Here is a 20,347-nt window from a genome sequence, read left to right as displayed (position 1 = left end):
AAGGGTATACAAGGAACCTAGGGGATAAAGGGAAAGAAGGAGCTCAAGAGAGATAGGATCGTAGGAGAAGGGTATTATTAAGGGAGAAAGGAGGGAAATGGGGGTACCTTAAGTGGGAAAACCATGATGGAGGGGTGAGACAATGTGAGAGATAAACAATGCCTATCTAGTTTTGAAAACCAGAGAGAACCATATTACTCCTACAACCTACTGACAAATTATACATAGCAGATCAAAAAATATATGTCTAGGTAAGGTTTATCTGAGAATAAAATGTACATTTTTATGTATTTGACATTCAAAAGCATTACATCCAAAGATATTTAAAATACTTCATTGTATTTGTTTTTATTATTAGGTATCACAATAATTTGGCAGCTGCAAAGAAAAAGGAGTTATTACAAAAGGTATGAATGATAAAACTCTGGTTAAATTATCATTTAAATAATTGAGTATAGATATATGTGACCTGTTGACAATAAGAACGAAAGGGATAATAGATGTTTATGGCTATTTCATTTCTTTTCTACTAGGCAAAATCAGAATTTAATTTCAGCAGCAAGACCTGTAAAGAATTTAATCACTATTTGACAGTTATGGTTGGCTGCCTATGGACGTCCAAACCATTTGAAAAAGGAGACTACTTTGATCCCCAAGTCCTAGAAAAAACTGGAATGGCTGAGTATAAGCACAGTTTGAATTTAGTCCATCATCCTTCACTATTGAGTTACGCGGCTTCCTTTCTGTTACAGGTAAGGGCATTTAAAGGATCAGGTTTTCTTTATTACTAAGTACATTTTGATCATTGTGCTAGGCTTTGGGGAACTTAAAGTCTGTCCTCTAAAAGAGCTTAGCCTTGTGACAGAGGCAGACTTCTTAACAGATGATAATTTGATGAGGTAAAGACACAGAAGTTACATACAGTTATGAGAAAGACAGGAGATAATGAGTTCAGTTTTGCTTGAGTTGAAGCTCTCATGTTGCTTCTAGCTAAGACTGAAAATGGATGCTGGGTACCATTGTTATTAGAGTCTTAGTCAAAGTCTGCTGATTTTATGTATTGATGATATGTAGTAGGTGTGGCAGGGATGTGTGTGAGGATTCCATTTTCTCCCAAATACTTCCCTACATGTATTATCTGTGTTTTAAAAATTTTTTTTTATTGTTTTTAAAATTTCATATGTCTTTCCCACTCAAATCCAGACCCGCTCCTCCATCCATGCCTCCCCCCATCTCCCCACCAAATCCTGTGCACTCTGCCCTACATGCTGAGTCCTATTCATTCAGGTGTTTGTACCCAAATGCCCTTCAGTGTAAATGCATCCACTGGAGTCTAGTTAGCTCATCCAGTGGTCGTATATAAGCCATACTCTCCTTCACCCAGTAGCAGTCAGTCTCAAATAGTTCTCAATCTAGTGCTGGCCCACCACCTATTTCTCACCTCCCCTTTGGGACCTTGTTTAATTGAGCTGACATTTGTCCCGAGTTCGATGCCACAGCTGCCGCAGGCTCACATGAGCAAGCCTCAAGTGGACTGGAAGCCTCCACTTCCTCATGTTTGTGTATCAACTCTGGCTCTTACATTTTTTTCCTGCCTCCTCTTCCGCAATGGTTCCTGAGTTGTGGGTAGGTGAGGTTCCATACAGCAGTCCCATCCTACACTCTACAGTCTCTTATTCTCCAAAACTTGGCTAGTTGAGGTCTTCTGTGTGTATCACACTCTGATGTACATGGAAGCCTGACTGGTGAGAGTTGAGAGGTACATTAGCCCTCTCTCTATCCCTTATTCCGCTCTGTTCCATGAGCCCTGGTTGTAGAGATTTGACTGTAGATGTGTCACCTAGTGCTACTGGGCATCTACCAGATGTATGTTCTCTGTGCCCGACCAGATGTACAACTCTGCAGTAGCCTCCATCAGTTGCAAAAAGAAGCTTCTTTGATGAGTGCTGATGGCATGTTTGTTGCTCTAAGGGAGGTCTCTTCTATCTGGCACTACATTCCCTGCCCAGCAGCTCCCAGGTATACATATGCATTAATGTTCAGACATTCTACATGCATTTCTTATAGGGTTTTCAAGGCATCACTTTTCCCTCTAGGTTTCTAGCCCCCCAAGATTCACTCATCTGTACCCTCTTTTTCTCCCATCCAGCCTCCCTCCTCCCTCCTTTCGCAGTCACAGTGTCCCTGTTATCCCAACCATACCTCCCAACGCCCACCATCTTTCCTTTTCTGACTTCCCTCGCTCCTCCATACTATGGTCCTTTGCATTTATGAGTATGAGTGTCTTGTCTGCATGTATGTAAGTGCATCCATGTCATGAAATGCTCATGGAGACCAGAAGGGGGCGTTAGAGCACCTGGAACTGTCATTACTGACGCTTGTGAGCTACTACGTAGGTGCTGGGAACTGAACCCAGGTTCTCTTCAAGAGCACTCACAGCCACTGAGCCATCTCTCCAGCCCCTATTATCTGTATTTCTTATTTTTAGTTATCTTAAGGCATATGAGTTATATTGTATTGGGATATTGATTTTCCATGATCATTTTTCACATACTTATTGTCTACTTGTCTATTTTCTTTAGAGAAATATTTTTTCAGATACTTTGCCCTTTTTTTTTCTTCTTTTTTAGTGACAGTCTTATGTAGTTGAGGCTGGCCTCAAACCTGCTAGGTAGTTGAAGACTACCTTGTACTGCTGGTCTTCCAGCCTCCACTGCCCAAGTGCTTGGAAGTACATGGGTGTAACACCATGTCTGGTTTATGTGGCAATCAAATGTAGGGAGGGCTTCACGCATGCTTGACAGGCACTATACCAGCTGAATCCTACCCCAGCCCTTTTTTGAACGTTTTTTTTTTTTTTTTTTTTGAGACAAAGTCTCACTCTGTTGCCCAGGTTGATGTGGAACTCACTGGATATCCCAGACTAAATTCACATTTGCTGTGATTCTCCTGCTCCAGACTGCTGGGATTACAAGTGTGGGCTACCATACCTGGCTTCTTGGCTTGTTTTTTGTTGTTACTTCTTTTTTTTCCTATATTTCATTTTTTTCTTTTTTCCCCATTGCTCATTTTTAATTGGATTATGTGCCTTTTTCTTATTGAGTTGTAATAGTTCTTTCTATATTGCAAATATAAATCATTTAAATATATAATTGACAAAAGTTTTCTCCTATTTTGTAGGCTGTCTTCTACATTTTGGTATTTACTTATTTATTGTGTATATCTATGTAAGTCTGTGGGTATGCATGTGCCATGGCACATGTTTGGAGGTTAAAGGACTTGTAGGTGTTAGTCCTGTCCTTCATGTGGCTTCTAGGAATTGAACTCAGGTCATCAGGTGTGGTAGCAGGTGCCTTTACCTATTGAGCTATCAATCCATCTTTTACTTTTATGCTGGTATTTTTCTGAAGCACAGGAGTTTTTTCTTTTCTTTCTTTTTTTTTTAATTTGGTCTTTTTGAGACAGGGTTTCCCTGTAGTCCCAGATGGGCCAGAACTCAGTATGTAGACCAGGCTGGACTTGAACTTACAGAGATCTGCCTGCCTCTGCCTCCTGAGTACTGGGACTAAAGGCGTGAGCCACCATGCCTGGCATGAAGCAGAGAAGTTTTTAATTTTTGAAGTTACTTACAATTTATTTTGATCTTTTGAATGTTTAACATTCCTTTGGGGCTCATGCAAAATATAATGTTCTTATTCTTCTTCTGTTGTCAAAGCTAGGAAATTGCTGTCTAACCCAAGGTCACATTTCAATTCCTTCAAATTTCATGTGAATTTCACAGTTTGTCAGTTTCTATGAAGGATTTTGCTGGGATTCTGATGTGTAGAACCATGATGATGTGGTTCAGTTTGAGTGCTATTGCCATCCAATATAACAGTATTAATAATACTCAGTCCTTCAGTGCAGGGCTGTTAGATGTCTTCGTTTGTATAGGTCTCCTTTAGTTTATGCTGCAGCCTAGTTAGGCTTGTTTATTAGATAGGCCTTTTAGTTTATTCCTTAGGATATTCTGTATAATAATTTGTGCCATGTGAAACAGGAATAGGTTGATTTCTTTCAAATTTGGATGCCCATTCTTTATCTTGCCTAATTATACTGCCCAGAACTATAGAAGTGATGGGAGACAAAAGTGGTAAGGCTAGCTACTTGTTCATAGTGGGAACATTGTTTGTTACCAGTGTGATGGGTATGACTTTTCAGGCTGAGGAGCTTCCCTTCTGTTTCCAGTTTGTTGAGTGCATGAGTGTTACATTTGGTGTAGTGTTTATTTTCTGTATCTATAAACATCATACGGGTTTTTTATTGTCCTCTGTAATATTAGTATAGGGTATCTTGACCTGGGCCTTTAATCCCAGATCTCAGGAGACAGGCAGGTGAATCTCTGTGAGAATGAGGCCAGCCTGGTTCATATAGTGACTTTCAGATGGGCTGGGACTAGGGAGACCCTGTCAAAAACAACCCAAAAAATATTAATATGGTATATGTATTAGTTACTTTTCTGTTGCTGTGATAAAACACCATAACCAAGGCAGCTTATAGAAAGGAAGAATATATTTGGTTTACAGTTCCAGAGGGATAAGACTCCATAATAGAGGAGGCAGCATGGGAGGAGGCAGCTGGAGCAGAAAGCTGAGAGCGCACATCTTTAAGCACACACAGAGCAAAGAGAGACATCAGAAATGGGACAGGGCTGTGAACTCTCAGAGTCCTCCCCCACTGACCTGCTTCCTCCAGCATGGCCACAACCTCCTAAAGGTTCCATGACCCTCTCCAAACAGCACCACCAACTTGTCAAATTTTCAAATATTTGGAGTCTATGGGGGACATTCTCATTCAAACCACATTAAGTGATCTTTAGATGTTAAAGTAACTCTGTGTGCTGGATAGCTTTAGTGTCAACTTGACACACCTGGGTTGAGGGAGCCTCAGTTGGGGGATTGTCTCTATTGGACTGGCCTGTGGCCATGTCTGAGGGGCATCTTCTTGATGAGTGATGTGGAAGGGCCCATCCCACTGTGGATGGTACCACCCCTGGGTAGGTGGGCCTGTGTTGCATAAGAAAGCAGCCTGAGCAGGGGCCAGGAGAGCAACCTAGTAAGCAGCGTTCCTCCATGGCCTGTGCTCCAGCTCCTGCTTCCAGGTTCCTGCCCTGAGTTCCTACCTTGGGCTCCCTGAAGAACTGCGACCTGGGAGATGTAAGCTGAATAAATCCTTTCCTCCCCAAGTTGGTATTGGTCAGAGTATTTTGTCACAGCAATGAAGAACAAACTAAGACACTCTCTATTCCTAGTATAAATTCCTCTGTCATGGAGAACAATTCTGTATACATGTTTCAGACTTTGTTAGTAATTTCTGGATATTTTTGTATGTATATTCATAAGGTATATTGGCTTTTCCTTGTGGTATCATTGTCTGTTTATGATTTGAGTAATACTGACTTCATAGAATGAGTTTGGAAATATGCTTTCCTCTTCCTTTTAAAGAAAACCTGAAGAGTTGGGATTCTTTAAATAGTTGGTAGTGAAGTCATCTGGTCATGGACATTTATAAGTGAGAAGTCTTGCAATTATCCATTTAATCATTTCTTGTTATAGATTTGTTCATCTATCTGATTTCTTCTTGAATCATTCTCTGTATTGTTTTATATAACTTATCTGTTTCACATAATTTATCTAATTTGCTGGGATGCAGTAATTCCTTTGATTTCTGTAAGCAGCTAATGATTTCCTCGTTTTTTTCATTCTTGATTTTAGTAGCTTGAAATTTCTCTTTTTTTGCTTATTCATACCAGTTAAACATTTGTCAGTGTTGATATTTCTAGAGAAATAGCTTGGTTTCATTAATTTTTCTCTACTCATTTTTTTTGAGACAGGGTCTCACTTTATAACAGTGGTTAGCCTTGAACTCACAGAGATTCACTTGTCTCTGCTTCCCAAGTGCTGGGATTAAAGGTGTGTACCACCATGCCTGGCTCATTTTCCTCTACTGCTTTCTTTAAAATACTTTACTTTTGTGGTCTTTTTGAGATGGGGTCTCCCTGTAGCTGCAGTTGACCTGGATCTTACTATGTAGACCAGGCTGGACTTGAACTCACAGAGTTATAACACTGGTTAGCCTTGAACTCACAGAGATTCACTTGCCTCTGTCTCCCAAGTGCTGGGATTAAAGGTATGTGCCACCACACCTGGCAGAGAAAAAAAAATTTAATGTGTGTGTTTTACCTTCATGTATGTAAGTTGCACCCTTGTCCTGCAATGCCCATGGAGGCCAGAAGAGGGTGTTGGATCCCCTGGAACTATAGTTATGGATAGTTGTTAGCCACTACGTGGGTGCTGGGATCTAAACCCAGGTCCTCTGCAAGAACAGCCAGTGCTCTCAACTGCTGAACCATCTCTCCAGCCTCATGCATCTTAAGCATTTTGAGTGTATACTACAGTGGCATGAAGTACTCTCACACTGTGGTGCTACTGTCACTGTTACTAGAACCCCTCACCATAAGGCTTGACTCAGGGTCTCAGCAATTGCCTTCCTTAAGATAAAGCAACAAAGTATATAAAAATGCCCAAAGGAATTTGTTTTCAGTTTTGGCCCAAACTGGGTAGAGTGCCATTCTCAGATTGTCTCCACCTTCCCCATAGTAGTGCTATGGCACATAGAAAAAGCAAAACAAAAGCCAGAAAACATGCACATAGAAAATTGACCCACCAGCTCAGTGTATGCATGTGGGAGGCTAGTCTTTCTCCTGGGCCAGGGCTTCTGGGGTCAAGCCATACTCTCACCTTGATAATTCAATTCCTATAGAATTTTCTTGTTCAATACAATTTTAAAAAGAAATTCTGATTTTCTAGGGCCGTCTTAACACCACTAGTATCTATCCACAGAATTTTTTTTTCATTTTTTAAAAATCACAATAAGATGCCACCTCACATCCATTAGAATGGTGACTATTAAACCAAACCTAGACAATAATGAGTGCCGGCAGTGATAACATTGGAGCCCTTGTGCCTAGCTCCATTTAATGTAAATTGGCACATGTACTGTATTAGTTACTTTCTGTTGTTACAATAAAATACTATGACCAAGACAACTTAGAGAAAGAAGGGTTTATTGGGCTTATGGTTCCCTAGGGATTAGAGTCCTTTCATGGCAGGCAGACATGGCAGCAGGAGGTAGCTGGAGCAGAAAGCTGAGAGCTCAGATCTTCATGCATGTGGAGGAAGCAAAGAATGAACTGGAAGTGGGGGCAACACTATGAACTCTCAAAGCCTCCCCCCAGTGACATACTTCCTCCAGCATGGTCATACCTCCAAAAGTTCTAAGACCCTCCCCAAACAGTGCTACCCACTGACAAACTGTCAAAATATTTGGAGCCTGTTGTGGACATTCTCATTCAAAGTATCCACTATGGAAAATAGTATGATGGTTCCTTGAAAAATTAATTATTGGGCTAAGGATTAATTATAGCTCAGGTGGTAGAGTGTCTGCCTTGTATGCATGAGGCCCAGGCTTTCATCCATAGCATTGAATAAATGGTGTGGTGGCACATAGGCTCCAAGTATTTGGACATTTTGTCCTGGAATCCTAGCACTTGGGAGGTAGAGGCAGGAGGACAGGAGTTCAAGTTCAAACTTGGCTATGTACTGAGTTTGAGACCAGCCTAGTATACATGAGCCCTTGTCTCAAAACAAAAATAATTACTATATGACCCACTGATTCTATTGCTGGATATATATTCAATAGAATTTAAAGCAAGGACTGGAATAGATATTTGTACATTCATATTTATGCCAGAAATTAACCATAGCTGAATGTCAGAAGCAAATCAAAATCTTCACAAACACATGAACACATAACTACAATCTTGTATGTACAGATACATACAAGTACATAGCCAGCCTTAAAAAAGGAATGTTATTCTGACCACATACTAAAATAATGAACCTTGAAGACATTATGCAGGGCTGGGGAGATGGCTCAATTGGTAAAGTACCTGTTGCACAGGCATGAGAACACAAGTTTCACCTCCAGGATCCATATAAAAAGCCAGTGATATGCCCCCTGTGATCACAGCACTGGGGTGGTAGATACAGGAGGATCCTTGGAGCTTGCTGGTAGCCAGTCCATCCAATTGGTGAGTGTGCTGGTTTGAATGAGAATGTCCCCCATAGGCACCAAGGATTTGGACATTTTGTCCCCAGTTGGTGGCACTGTTTTTTTTGGGGCGGGGGGTTCTTGGAAGGTGTAGCCATGCTGGAGGAAGCATGCCACTAGGGGTGGCTTAGAAAGTTCTTAAGCCTTGCCGGATCTCCAGTCACTCTCTGCTTTTTGTGCCTTCTTGAAGATGTGAACGCTTGGCTTCTGCTTCTCTTCCAGCCACCTCTGTCGCCATGCCTCCCTGCCATGATAGACTCTTGCCCCTTTGGAACTGTAGGTTAAATAAACTTCCTTTTATAAGTTCCCTTGATCATGGTGTTTCTATCACAGCCACAGAAAAGTAACTAATACAGTGAGCTTCAGGTTCAGTGAGACTTTTTCCCAAAACTGTCATGGAGAAGCTATTAAGAAGGACACTCAGCCTCAACCTTTGGTCTCCACACATGTGCACATGCACACACATCCCCACATTCCCCTCTTTCACACACAGACACACTGACACACATCAAGAAGTAAAGAAAGTCAATTACAAATGAATAAATATACAAGGAACCTTAGTTGCCCTCTGCAGTACAGAAGTTTTTATTTGATGAAATTCCCTTTGTGGTTTTTGTTAGTTTTTTTTTGTATCAAATTTGGGAAGTCCTTACCAAGTCAAATCTTTTGAAGTTTTCCCCTTGTTTTCTTATACATATTTTGCAGTTTGAAATCTTACATTAAAGTCAATAACACTTCAAATACATTTTTATATCTAGTATAAAGTAAGAATCAATCTTCATTTGTTTGCCTATGATTATCCAGTTTTCCTAACACCATTTATTGAAGAGACTGTTCTTTTTCTATTGAGTAGTGTGTCAGCATTCCATTACTGTAACAAATACCTACAATAACCGACTTATAAATCAGAAATGTTCATTTTGGATCATAGTTTTGGAGGTTTCAGTCTGTGATTGGTTGGTCCTGTAGCCTTTGGGACTATGACAAGGCAGCACATCATGGCAGGGAGCATGTGGCAGAGAAAACTATTCACTTCATGTACGAGAAGAGGGAGGAGGAGGAATGGGACAGGGTTTCACTTGCTGCTTTAAAGGCATGTCTTCAATGACCAGAGGACATTGCAGTAGGTACTTCCTCTTCTCTTACCTGCCAGTAGTGCCAAGCTGGGGACCAACCCTTTACCACATGGGGGAGGGCATTCTAGGTTCAAATATAGCAAGTGAACTTGATTAATATTCTTTTCAAAGGATTATTTGTTTCTGTTTTTATTTATTTTTTAAGACAGGGCCTTCCAGTAGCCTCAGCTAGCCTGGAACTTGCTATGTATCCAGGCTGGCCTGGATCTCACAGAGAATATGCCTGCCTCTGCCTCTTCAGTGCTTGGGCTAAAGATGTGTACCACCGGCCCTCAAAATATCATTTTGACTACATACATGAAGGTTTGTTTGGAAGATATTCTGCTGTGTTGTATGTATGTGTCTGCATTTGTCCTACACTGATTTGCTACTATAATTTGAAATTGTGTGAGTCTCAGCTGTCTCTCTTATTTCATGTATTCTGGTCTAATATTTATTATGCACTTCCTTTTTACTTTGGGCTTGTTTGCTCTTTGTTTTAAGTTTCTTATGGCAGGTAAGAGTATTGAATTGAATTCTCCCTTTTCTTTTTGAGACAGGGTCTCCCTGTAGCCCTAGCTGACCTGAAATTTGCTATAGAGACCAGACTGGCCTGCATCTCATGGAGATCTGCCTGCCTCTGCCTCTGGAGTGCTTGGATTAAAGGTATGCGCCAAGACATCCAGCTAGATTCTCCCCTTTTTTGGTGTGAAACTGAGTATTTATTGAATTTATTTGTAAAATTCCAGTACACATTCATAGTGAGTTTTGTGCTTAAAAAAAACCTAGCAATGAAAGAAACATTACGTTTATCTAACACTTTCATGAAGTTACTTTTTCCTAGTCCTGGTCCTTCTGTCATTCTGGTGGTTTTGTTAATGTATGGAGATCTGTTCAGAGTAATTACACATAAAGAAGAATGAACTGTATTGCTAAGTGTAAGCCAGAGTGGAGCTTTTCTCTGCTGTGAAATGCAAACAAGAACATATCAGAAGACCAATATGACTCCAACAGATCACTGGGAAGCAACACACAGAGATTCAGAAAAAAAGAACAATAGATTCTCTCCAAAAGTACAAAGGAAACTGAGAGTCTTAGTATGTTGCCCAGGCTGGTCCAAAGCTCCTGGGCTCAGGTGATCCTCCTGTTTTAGTCTCCCAATTATATAAGACTACAGACATGCACCACTACACCTGACTGATGTTCCTTCTTTTTGTTTGCTTTTTTGACATAGCCCTGGCTGGCCTGGAACTCCCTATGTAGACCCTGGCTGGCCTGGAACTCCCTATGTAGACCATGTTGTCCTTGAACTCACAAAGATCTGCCTGTGGGATTACAGGTGTGAGCCACCAATGCCTGCTGTTCCTTCTTTTGTAATGTAGGCATTTATAGGTATAAATTGATCTTAAAATGTTTTCCTGGGGCAGGAGAGATGGCTCTGCAAAGAAAACCACTGGCTGCTCTTTGCAGAAGAAGCAGCTTTATTTCCCATCACCCATATGGTATTTAACAACCACCTGTAACTTCAGTTCCAGGGGATCTGATGCCGTCTTCTGGCCTTTGGTGGCATTGCACAACAAGGGTGCACCTACATGCATTCAGGCAAAACACTCATACACATAAAATAAAAATAAATGAGGGGCTGGAGAGATGGCTCAGCGTTTAAGAGCACTGACTGCTCTTGCAGAGGACCTGGGTTCAATTCCCAGCACCCACATGGTGGCTACGAACTGTCCTTAACTCCAGTTTCAGGGGAATCTGAAGCCCTCTTCTGACCTCTGCAGCATTGCACAGCACGGTACACTCACATACATGCAGGCAACGCACTCATACATGTAAAATAAAAATAATAAATAAAAAATTTTAAAAAATGGATCTTAGAAAATATTTCCCATTTCCTTTTAGTTTCTTTGATCCGCTGGTTATTTGGGAGGGTGGTGGTTAGTTTCCACACATTTGTGAATTGAATTTACCCAAGTTATTGATTCCTTGTTTTCTTTCTTGAGACACTGCTGATCAAATCAAGTCCCTCACACATGTAACATTCTGTCACTGAACTCTATCCCCAGTCCCTCTGTTACTGATTTCTAACTTCGTCTTAACTGAGGTCAGTCTTGGACATATACATAATCACTTGGGCGTATACAAACTAATTACAGTAGTTTTTAAATGTTTTGATTAGCATTAATTAATTATATATAATAGGTTTCATTATGTTTTCATACATGTGCATGATATATGTGTATTTTTAAATTTTTTTTTATTTTATGTGTTTGAGTGTTTTGCCTAGAGCGGTCACATGTGTACATGTGTACAGTGCCTACAGAGGCCAGAAGAGGGCATTGAATCCCCTAGAACTGGAGTTAGCAGAGGTTGTTAGCCACCATGTGGATGTTGGGAACTTGTATCCTCTGGAATAGCAGCCAGTGCGCTTAACCTCCGAGCCATCTCTCCAGCCCTGTACATGATATATTTTGATCATATTCCTCTCCTGCCTGTTACCCTCTGTTCTAATTTCTTTTTTTGTTGCTGTGGTAAAACACTGACCATAAACAACTTGGGGAGGAAAGGGTTTATTTCAGCTTACAGGTTATAGTCTTATCATTAAGGGAATCCAGTGGAAACAGAGACCATGGACAAATGCTGCTTACTGGTTTGCTCAGCTGTCTATCGTATATAGCCTAGGCACACCTGCCCAGGATTGGTACCACCTTCAGTGGGCTGGGCCTCCTGTACCAATTAACAGTTAAGAAAATTCTTCACAGACATGCCCATAGGCCAGTTTGATGTAGGAAATTCCTCAATTGATGTTGGAAATTCCTCAATTTATGTCCCTTCTTCCCAGATGACTCTAGTTTGGGTCAAATTGACAAAAAAACCTGTCTAGTATACTCTCTTTTGTCTCTGGCTCACTCTTGCTATTCCCCTTGCTCTTCCCAGCCAACAACACTTCTGCATTCATGGTGTGTGTGTGTGTGTGTGTGTGTGTGTGTGTGTGTGTGTGTGTGTGTGTGTGTGTATATGTGTATGTGTGCCTGCCATTGTGTTTCATTAGGGTTGCTTATAGGAGCATGAGTGAGAATTCGTTTAGAGCAGGGTCACCTTACCAGTGGCTGTACCACCAAGGAAAATTTTTCTCCCTCCATCACTCGCTCCCCAACCATTAACTGCTTATAAATCCTCAAGAAGGGGTGGGTGCCCATGAGCCCCTTTTCCTTCCATGACAGGCTGTTGATGGGGCCATTCTTGTGCAGATGATTACAACTGCTCTAAGTTCAAGGGTACTGCAGCCCCCCTCCCAACATTTTCTGTCTCTTGTATCCTTTTTAAAAGTTTTTTTTTTTTTTATTTTGGGGCTGGAGAGATGGCTCAGCAGTTAAGAACACTGGTTGTTCTTGCAGAAGACCCAGGTTTGAATCCCAGCACCCACATGGCAGCTAACAACTGTCTGTACTCCAGTTCCAGGGGATCCGATGGCTTCTTCTGTCCTCTGCAAGCATTGCACGACATGGGTGCAGTTACCTACATGTAGGCAACACACTCATACACATAAAATAAAAATAATAAATAAAATATTTAAAAAATTTTTATTTTATGTGTATGAGTATATTGCCTACATGTACGTAAGTACACCTGTTTTGTGCAGTGCCTGCAGAGGACAAAAGAGGGCTTCAAATTCCCCTGGAACGAGTTACGAATGGTTGTTAGCTGCCATGTGAGTGCTGGGAACTGAACCTGGGTTCTCTGCAAGGGCAGTCAGTGCTCTTAACTGCTGAGCTATCTCTCTAGCCCCTGGCTCTTATATTCTTTCAGCCTTTTCTACTGAGATGTTCCTCAAGCACGCCCCTGTTTTGGAGACAGGGCCTTAATGTATTCCAGGCTTGCCTTGGCATCTCTATGTAGTTGACTGTATCTTGAACTTTGATCCTCCTGTCCCCACTTCCTGAATGCTAGGATTATAGGCATGTGCCACCATGCCCCATTTATGTAGCTCTGAAGACAGAGCTGGGGTGGGGGTGGCCATTGTGCATGCTAGACAAGCACTCTACCAACTGAGCTACATCCCTAGCCCATGACAGTGGTGTTTAACAGAGCTCTATTTCTCCCTAATCTGGCTGAGGTGTCTGCTTTGGTATCATAGCCTGCTCTTAAAGCTGCACTAATTACTTGAGGGTTGCTCTATTGTTTCGTCAATGCCCTGGGCTTGAATTGCTCAGCTGTCCAATTGAATTCAATTTCAGGCAAGGATAGGTTTTGAGGTCAGTCTTTGAGATTTACTCTGTCCCTAGGAGGGCTGTTAGTGGTCTATTCCCTGTTCTCCTAGATGAGCTAGTTGACCTGTGGTTCACTTTCTTGCTCTTAGCTAAGAAATGGTATTACTTCATAGAACACCTTTAGACTTGGCACTCTCACTCTGTTTCAAATAAATTCAATTCCTTTGGGGTGAGCTTTGCAGCTCATTTGTATTTTATTTTATTTTATTTTATTATTTTATTTTATTTTAGTTCATTTAAATTAGTATATATCCCTTGTAAGAAGTGATGGATTTCATTATATGATTTTCTACATGTATGCTGTGTACTTTGCTCCTTTTAACCTTTCCTTACCCTTCTTGTCCCCACTCTCTCCTTCCTGTTCCCAAATCGTCCCCTTCTACTTTGATGTGTGTATAATACATGCACACACACACACCCCTCAGACACATGCTTTGTGGGGTTTTTTTTTTGGCTTTTTTTCTTTTTTATGAGGTGGGGTATAATGTAGTTCAAATTTGCTGTGTAGCCAAGGATGACCTTAAACTACTGTTCCATCTGCCTCACCTCCCAAGTGCTGGAATTACAGGCCTGTACTACCACATCTGGCTATACATAAAAATTTTAATCTAGATTCTGGATATGAGAGAAAACATGCAATGTTTGTCTTTCTGAGTCTGGCTTATTTTGTTTGAAATTATGATATCTATTTCTATACATTTTCCTGCAAATGATATAATTCTATTCTCTTTATGGCTGAATAAAACTCTGTTGTATATATAGCTCTTTTAAATGACTGCTTACTCCCTCTAGAAAAATCTGTAAGCCATTATAGTGGGTATGGGGCAAGGCAGAAGCTCTTGGACTTTTGGTATACCTCTCCCACAATGGAATCTCTGCCTAATGAGCATGGTTGGGCAAAGATGGTCATTCTAGAATTGGTTTGCTATAGCTGGAATATAGTCCTTGTGCTATGTGTGACGCCTTGGTGGAGGAAGGGAGTCCTGACCCCTTAGCCATATTCCCCAGGAAGAAGCAGGTTATGGCTCCAGTGCAGCAGACACTGGTACTAATTAAGGTTTAGTAGTTGTTTTTCAGGTTTTTGAGACAATCTTCTTTTTCTTTATTTTAAATTTTTAAAATTTCTGTCTTTTTGAAAATGTGTATGTATTTTGCTTGCATGTACATATGTAAGTGCACCCATTTCACGCAGTGTCTGCAGAAGCCAGAAGACAGCATCAGATCTCCTGGAAATGGAGTTACAGACAGTTGTTAGCCACCATGTCGATGCTAAGAACTGAGCCTGGGACTTCTGCAAGAGCAGCTAGTGCTCTTAACCACTGAGCCATGTCTCCAGCCTCCAGAGCCTTTCTGTGTAGTCCAGAAGAGCGGCAAACTTAGAATAGAATCCTCTTGCCTCAGCCTCCCAAGTACTGAGATTACAGGGATGTACCGTTTTCCATTTTGTGCACATAATAAATGTTACTGAATGAATGTCTTTATATTTTTTGCATGCAATTAAAATAATTTCCAGGATCTTGAAGTGCTGGGATTTTAAAGACTTTTATTTTTGTCAGTTTTGTCTGTTTTGCTAAATAGTGGGTCTTTAAGGTTACTCTGCATAACTTTCTGTGTTGTGGATTTGTCTGTTTGAATCCCTGTGATGTCATTTCATATGTTCTTTAAACTCTGCTGTTTCCTGTAAATCTAAAGGTTTGATTCGATTTGGGATCTTTTTTTTTTTTTCGGTCTTATAATGAATGGACACTGACTGACTTAAAATGGAAAACAAGTATATTGAGGTTTATTCTTCCTGAAATATGTTCACTTTTGCTTCCTAGTAAAATATGTAGTTCATGGGATTGTTTTGAGCACATGGAGTCATAACTCTAAACTGCCTTACCCAGAAAATAACAGTAGTCTTCCCATTAAATACTGGCTTTATTCTATCCTTGCAGTTACTGTATTTATCATTATAGTTTTAGCACACACTATTAACTTGCACCCCTAAAATGTCTCATTTTTTGGCCTATAGAGTTAAAATTCTTGTCTCTGAGTGAGAGCATTTCATTATCACAGTGTTTTAGCAGTAATATTTAGCTAAAAATCAGTAAATTATACTATGCTGATGGATGAAAACCATCATTCACTCTATTTTTTTTGGTCTTTTTTTTGAGACAAGGTCTCCCTGTAGCCCCAGCTGACCTGGAACTCACCATGTAGACCAGGCTGGCCTTGAACTCACAGAGATCCGCCTGCCTCTGCCTCCTGAGTGCTGGGACTAAAGACATGCGCCACCACGCCCGGCTCAATTAGGGATCTTTTAAATTTTTAACTTTTTTTCTTGTTTTGCAAGAATGTACCCTGGGTAATATAAAGTTCTGTCAGAAGGAACTTACTATCTGGAGACTCTTTTGTGATGTTAGTGGGCCTTGATGATCTTGTTCAGAAGTGTGTCAAAACTGTGTGATGTTATTTCATCTTTCCTAGATAAAATGTTTTCTTTGATGAAAAACTTTTGATTTCAAAGCTTTTTAAAATAAATTCTTTTTTTTTAGTTGTCTTCAGAAATTCTAGAAATGACTTAGTTTACAATTACTCAAAATGAAAATATATGTTATAGTTAAGAACATTTATTTAGGAGGAGTATGGCTGGGGATGTGTTGGTAGAGAATGTGCCTAGCATGCACGAAGCCCTGGGTTTGATTCCCAGTGCCACATTAGCAAAGTTGATGATTCACACCTGTAGTCCCAGCACTCCGGAGATGGATGCAGAAGGATCATGAGTTCAAGGCCATCCACAACTACATAGTAAGTTCAAGGTCGGCCTGAGATACATCATACCTTGTCTCATAAAAACAAAGAAACAAAAACCTTGAAAATCATTGCTTGGCTCAAAACCCAGTGCCCTTGATTAATAACTATGATCTTGGACAACTTTTTAAAGGTCTACACTTCAGTTACCTTGTCTGATTTTTCTTTTTTGTTTTATTTTGGGGCATGGTCTCCCTAAATATCCCAGGCTAGTCGCCAGCTCTCAACCCTCCTGCCTCCTGAGTTCTGGCATTAAGAATATGTGCTGCCATGACCAACACTTTATTTGTTAAATAGGAAATGATAATATCTACCTGGCCCTCTTGTGTTGTTTACATTTCATCATGTATATGAATCTGGGTATCTGTGGCATATAGTAAGTGCTATGATAATAGTAGATGTTATTGTTTATTGGTTGATTTATGTCATAATTCAAGGATACTTTATGAGAATTTTTCATTGGTAATATTGCTTTCCAGTATCTTAAAATATGTGTTTACAACTGAGAACAACCCATATGGCTGGCAAGGTCTGGGGCAATTTTGGTTGTTGCTGACTGGAGAGTGAGCATACTGACATCTAGTGGATGAGAGCAGATACTGTTGAGCATCTTAGTACACAGGATATTCGCCCACAATTTTCTGGTTCGTAATATTGGTAGCACTGAAATTGTCATAGTTCTGTTTTAAAGATTTTTGATATTCTATCTCCAGCATGGCTTTTGTTTCCCATTAGTACATAAACGGCTGCCTTATTCTTTTTGATGTTTGTCATTGTATTAATCTAATATAAATCAAAGCAATTGTTTACTGATCATTTGCTTATAGTTTTATTAAGTTATACTCTTACAAATGCATCATTTCATATATATGCAAGTATTTTTGTTGGATAAAAGCACCCAAAGTGGAGTTGCTTTCAAGGGTATATATATGTTTTTTTCTTTTTTGATAAAAATATATTGAAAATTTTATACATGCATATAGGTGTTTTGATCAAATCCATGCCCACTCCCTCCCCTCCAACTCTTCCCATATCTCCCTATCACTTTTTTCTAACAACTTCATGTACTCTTTTCTTTTTTTCTTTATGGGGCTTTTTGCTTCTCTAACATTCCCCCTTTCCGAAGAGGTAACCCTAAAATCTTTTAGGGATTAGATAAAAGCTCCCAAATATTTTTGACATTTTTGGCCTTTGGAACAGAGTATGTTGCTAAGAGGCCCAAAGATATTTTGTCTTTTAGCCAAGAAACTGGCTACTTTTCTTTGGGGGTCTTTTTACCCTAACTGCCTACACAATTCTTACCTCCTATTCTTATCATACCATCCTCTGAAGAGGTTACCCAACTTGCAGATAGGGAATCGGGACGCAGACCACTCTGGTTTCTTCCATGCTGAACAGGGACACATGATGAGGCAATTGGGGTACCTCTTCAGTGGATCTATATAAAAGACTCCCAAATTGCATAACTATTATCCGTAGGGAGAAAAGAAAGTCTTTGGTGAAAAGGAGATGTGAAGGAGAAGTAAAGGCAAGAATAGTTAGCATTACAAGTTCTAGACAGGGAACCAGAAAGAAGTCAAAACAGGGCAAATTTCAAATGTTCATATCAGAGCCCATTGGGTTCCTTCTCATTTTTCTTTTGTCTGCCAAAGCTGGACTCGAGAGTGATGGACTCAGGATTTGTTTTCAGGCACTTTGATAGCTGTTGGAGTGGCTACGATCAGTGTCAGTATCCTCTCAAAGGCTTCTAGATAGGGGGAGAAAACAAATTTAGCCATCATTTTAGAACAATAGTGTGTTATCTCCTTTAACTACAGGTAGGTGCTACAGTATTGCAGACCAAGATTTGAAGTTTTCCATCTGAGCAGCACTTACTGCTTAGAAACAAAATAATCAATGAGAAATAATTGTCAAAATAACATTTTATGTGGACTTAAGCCTAATATCTGGGAAGTGTAGTCCCTTGAACTCTTAAAGAAATATACTGATCACTTTAATCTTTGGTTATACTTTCCTTTTGGGTGTTTAAGACCATACAATTGGCCCAAATAAACCAATATATTTTTACTCTTCAGGTCATTGGAGAATCTGTTCCTCAGGAGTCACATGGGCTTGGGAGGAGCACCTGGCTCCCTTCTTTTACCAGTTCCATCTATGTGAAGATAAATAAAAGGTCGTACTCTACCGTGGCTAGCTTCACTTGGAAGCATGGAAGAAATGTTTCCTTTGAGTTGACCCTCTTTGTAGACTGGACACTGGTTCAAGTCCATCTGGTGGGGTCTCTGTGTTCTCCCTAAAGAGGAGGACAGGTGACTCACCACAGTTACAGGACATTTTAAGAGATGCTCCTTAGTCTCCTGGAACTTAGTCAACCTTGGAGGGCAAGGAGCAAAAACTGTCCTTTAAGTCCCTCTGACCCGATTAGTGTAGCCCTCAAAGTATGGCTGTTAAACATCCAAGAAGGTTAGTTCCACCAGTCTGGTACTTTTAATTACCATGTGCCAAGTAGATAAGGCTTGAGCGAAAACCAAACGTTCTCAGATAAACCTTGATTAGACATATATTTTGCGCCTTAAACTAATTGACTAAACTAGGACCTTAGAAAATTTAAGATTATGTGTCTATTTTTGTCCCATCCTTTATATATTGTAGCAAACCTACACAGACCTTTATCACTTGCTTAGGTTTCCTCACTTTTTTCTGTATAGTTTGGAAAATATCTCCATTCCCATATCTTTTAAACATCCTTTATGTTCTCGTTTTCTTTTTTAATAATTATGAGACATAATAGCATCCACGTCTGTCTCAGAACAGTAATTCTTAAACTTTTCTTACTCCAGCCTGTCCTGAACTGTTTATGTATGAATACACACACAAACACATACACACACACATACAAGACTGAGGGGTTGCTAAGGTGTATGGGTGACCTGAGGGTATGCACACTGGAAAGCCTTTACCCAGCATGGATCAAGCCTTCTTTTCCTAGCCTTCCCCAGATTATATACTTTAGTCCTCCCCAAATCCAGGAGACCATGTGTGAGTAGGGCCAAATTACACACACTTGGCTGGAAACAGTGGCTGGATACTCTGGTGAGGGTCCACTGACCCTCCTTGCCTATCCTTTAATGAAGGAGCACAACTGTCACATTGCCCAATTGTGACAATGTTTAGCAAGCAGGCACAGCTGAAGTTGTGATGATGGTAGTTATTTCATGCAGAAGAGACGGCTGTACAGCATCATCTTATTAAAAGAATGTGGAATATAAAAGGAGTTGGTGCTAGGATCCACAAATGAGGGAGAACATACGTCGTCTTTTTTTCTGAGTCTGTGTTACTTCACTTCACTTCTAGATCAATCCATTTATCTCCAAATTTCATTATTTCATCTTTCTTTACTGCTGAATAGAACTCCATTGTGTAAATATACCACATTTTTGTTAACTACCTGTCAGTTGAGGGGCACTTAGGTTGCTTCCATCTCTTAGCTATTGTGAAAAGAGCAGCAACAAAACATGGTTGTACAAAGTGTCTCTATAATTAGGTTGAGTCCCTTGGGTATGCCAAGGAGTGCTATAACCAGGTCATATGGTAGGTTCATTTTCAGTTTTTTAAGAGTTCTCTACACTGTTTGCCATAGGGGTTGCACGAGTTTGCAATCCCACCCACAGTGAATGAGCATTCCCCTTTCTCCACATCCTTGCCAGCATTTCTTATCATTTGTTCTCTTGATCCTAGCCAGTCTGATTGGGGTAAGTTGATACCTTAGGGTGGTTTTAATTTGCATTTCCCTAATTAATACCAATGTTGACTACACTGTTTGCCATAGGGGTTGCACGAGTTTGCAATCCCACCCACAGTGAATGAGCATTCCCCTTTCTCCACATCCTTGCCAGCATTTCTTATCATTTGTTCTCTTGATCCTAGCCAGTCTGATTGGGGTAAGTTGATACCTTAGGGGGTTTTAATTTGCATTTCCCTAATTACTAATGATGTTGAACACTTTTTGAGATG

The 20,347-nt window shown here is 40.3% G+C and overlaps 1 protein-coding gene across 2 annotated transcripts in view; it reads left to right on the top strand.

The window, feature by feature from the left end:
- Positions 1-20,347, top strand: part of Cenpi (centromere protein I) — a 109,200-nt gene that overhangs the window by 54,870 nt on the left and 33,983 nt on the right. For both annotated transcript variants that reach the window (XM_008848335.3, XM_029553655.1), the window contains exons 18-19: positions 359-407; positions 534-752. In XM_008848335.3, coding sequence (XP_008846557.2) covers positions 359-407; positions 534-752 — 268 coding nt within the window. The remainder of the gene's footprint in view (positions 1-358; positions 408-533; positions 753-20,347) is intronic.

This window comes from Nannospalax galili, unplaced genomic scaffold, assembly GCF_000622305.1.
Source record: "Nannospalax galili isolate Female #2095 unplaced genomic scaffold, S.galili_v1.0 scaffold3, whole genome shotgun sequence".
NCBI lineage: Eukaryota > Metazoa > Chordata > Mammalia > Rodentia > Spalacidae > Nannospalax > Nannospalax galili.
Note: the sequence above shows the minus strand (reverse complement) of the source record. Positions and strands in the feature narration are given on the sequence as shown.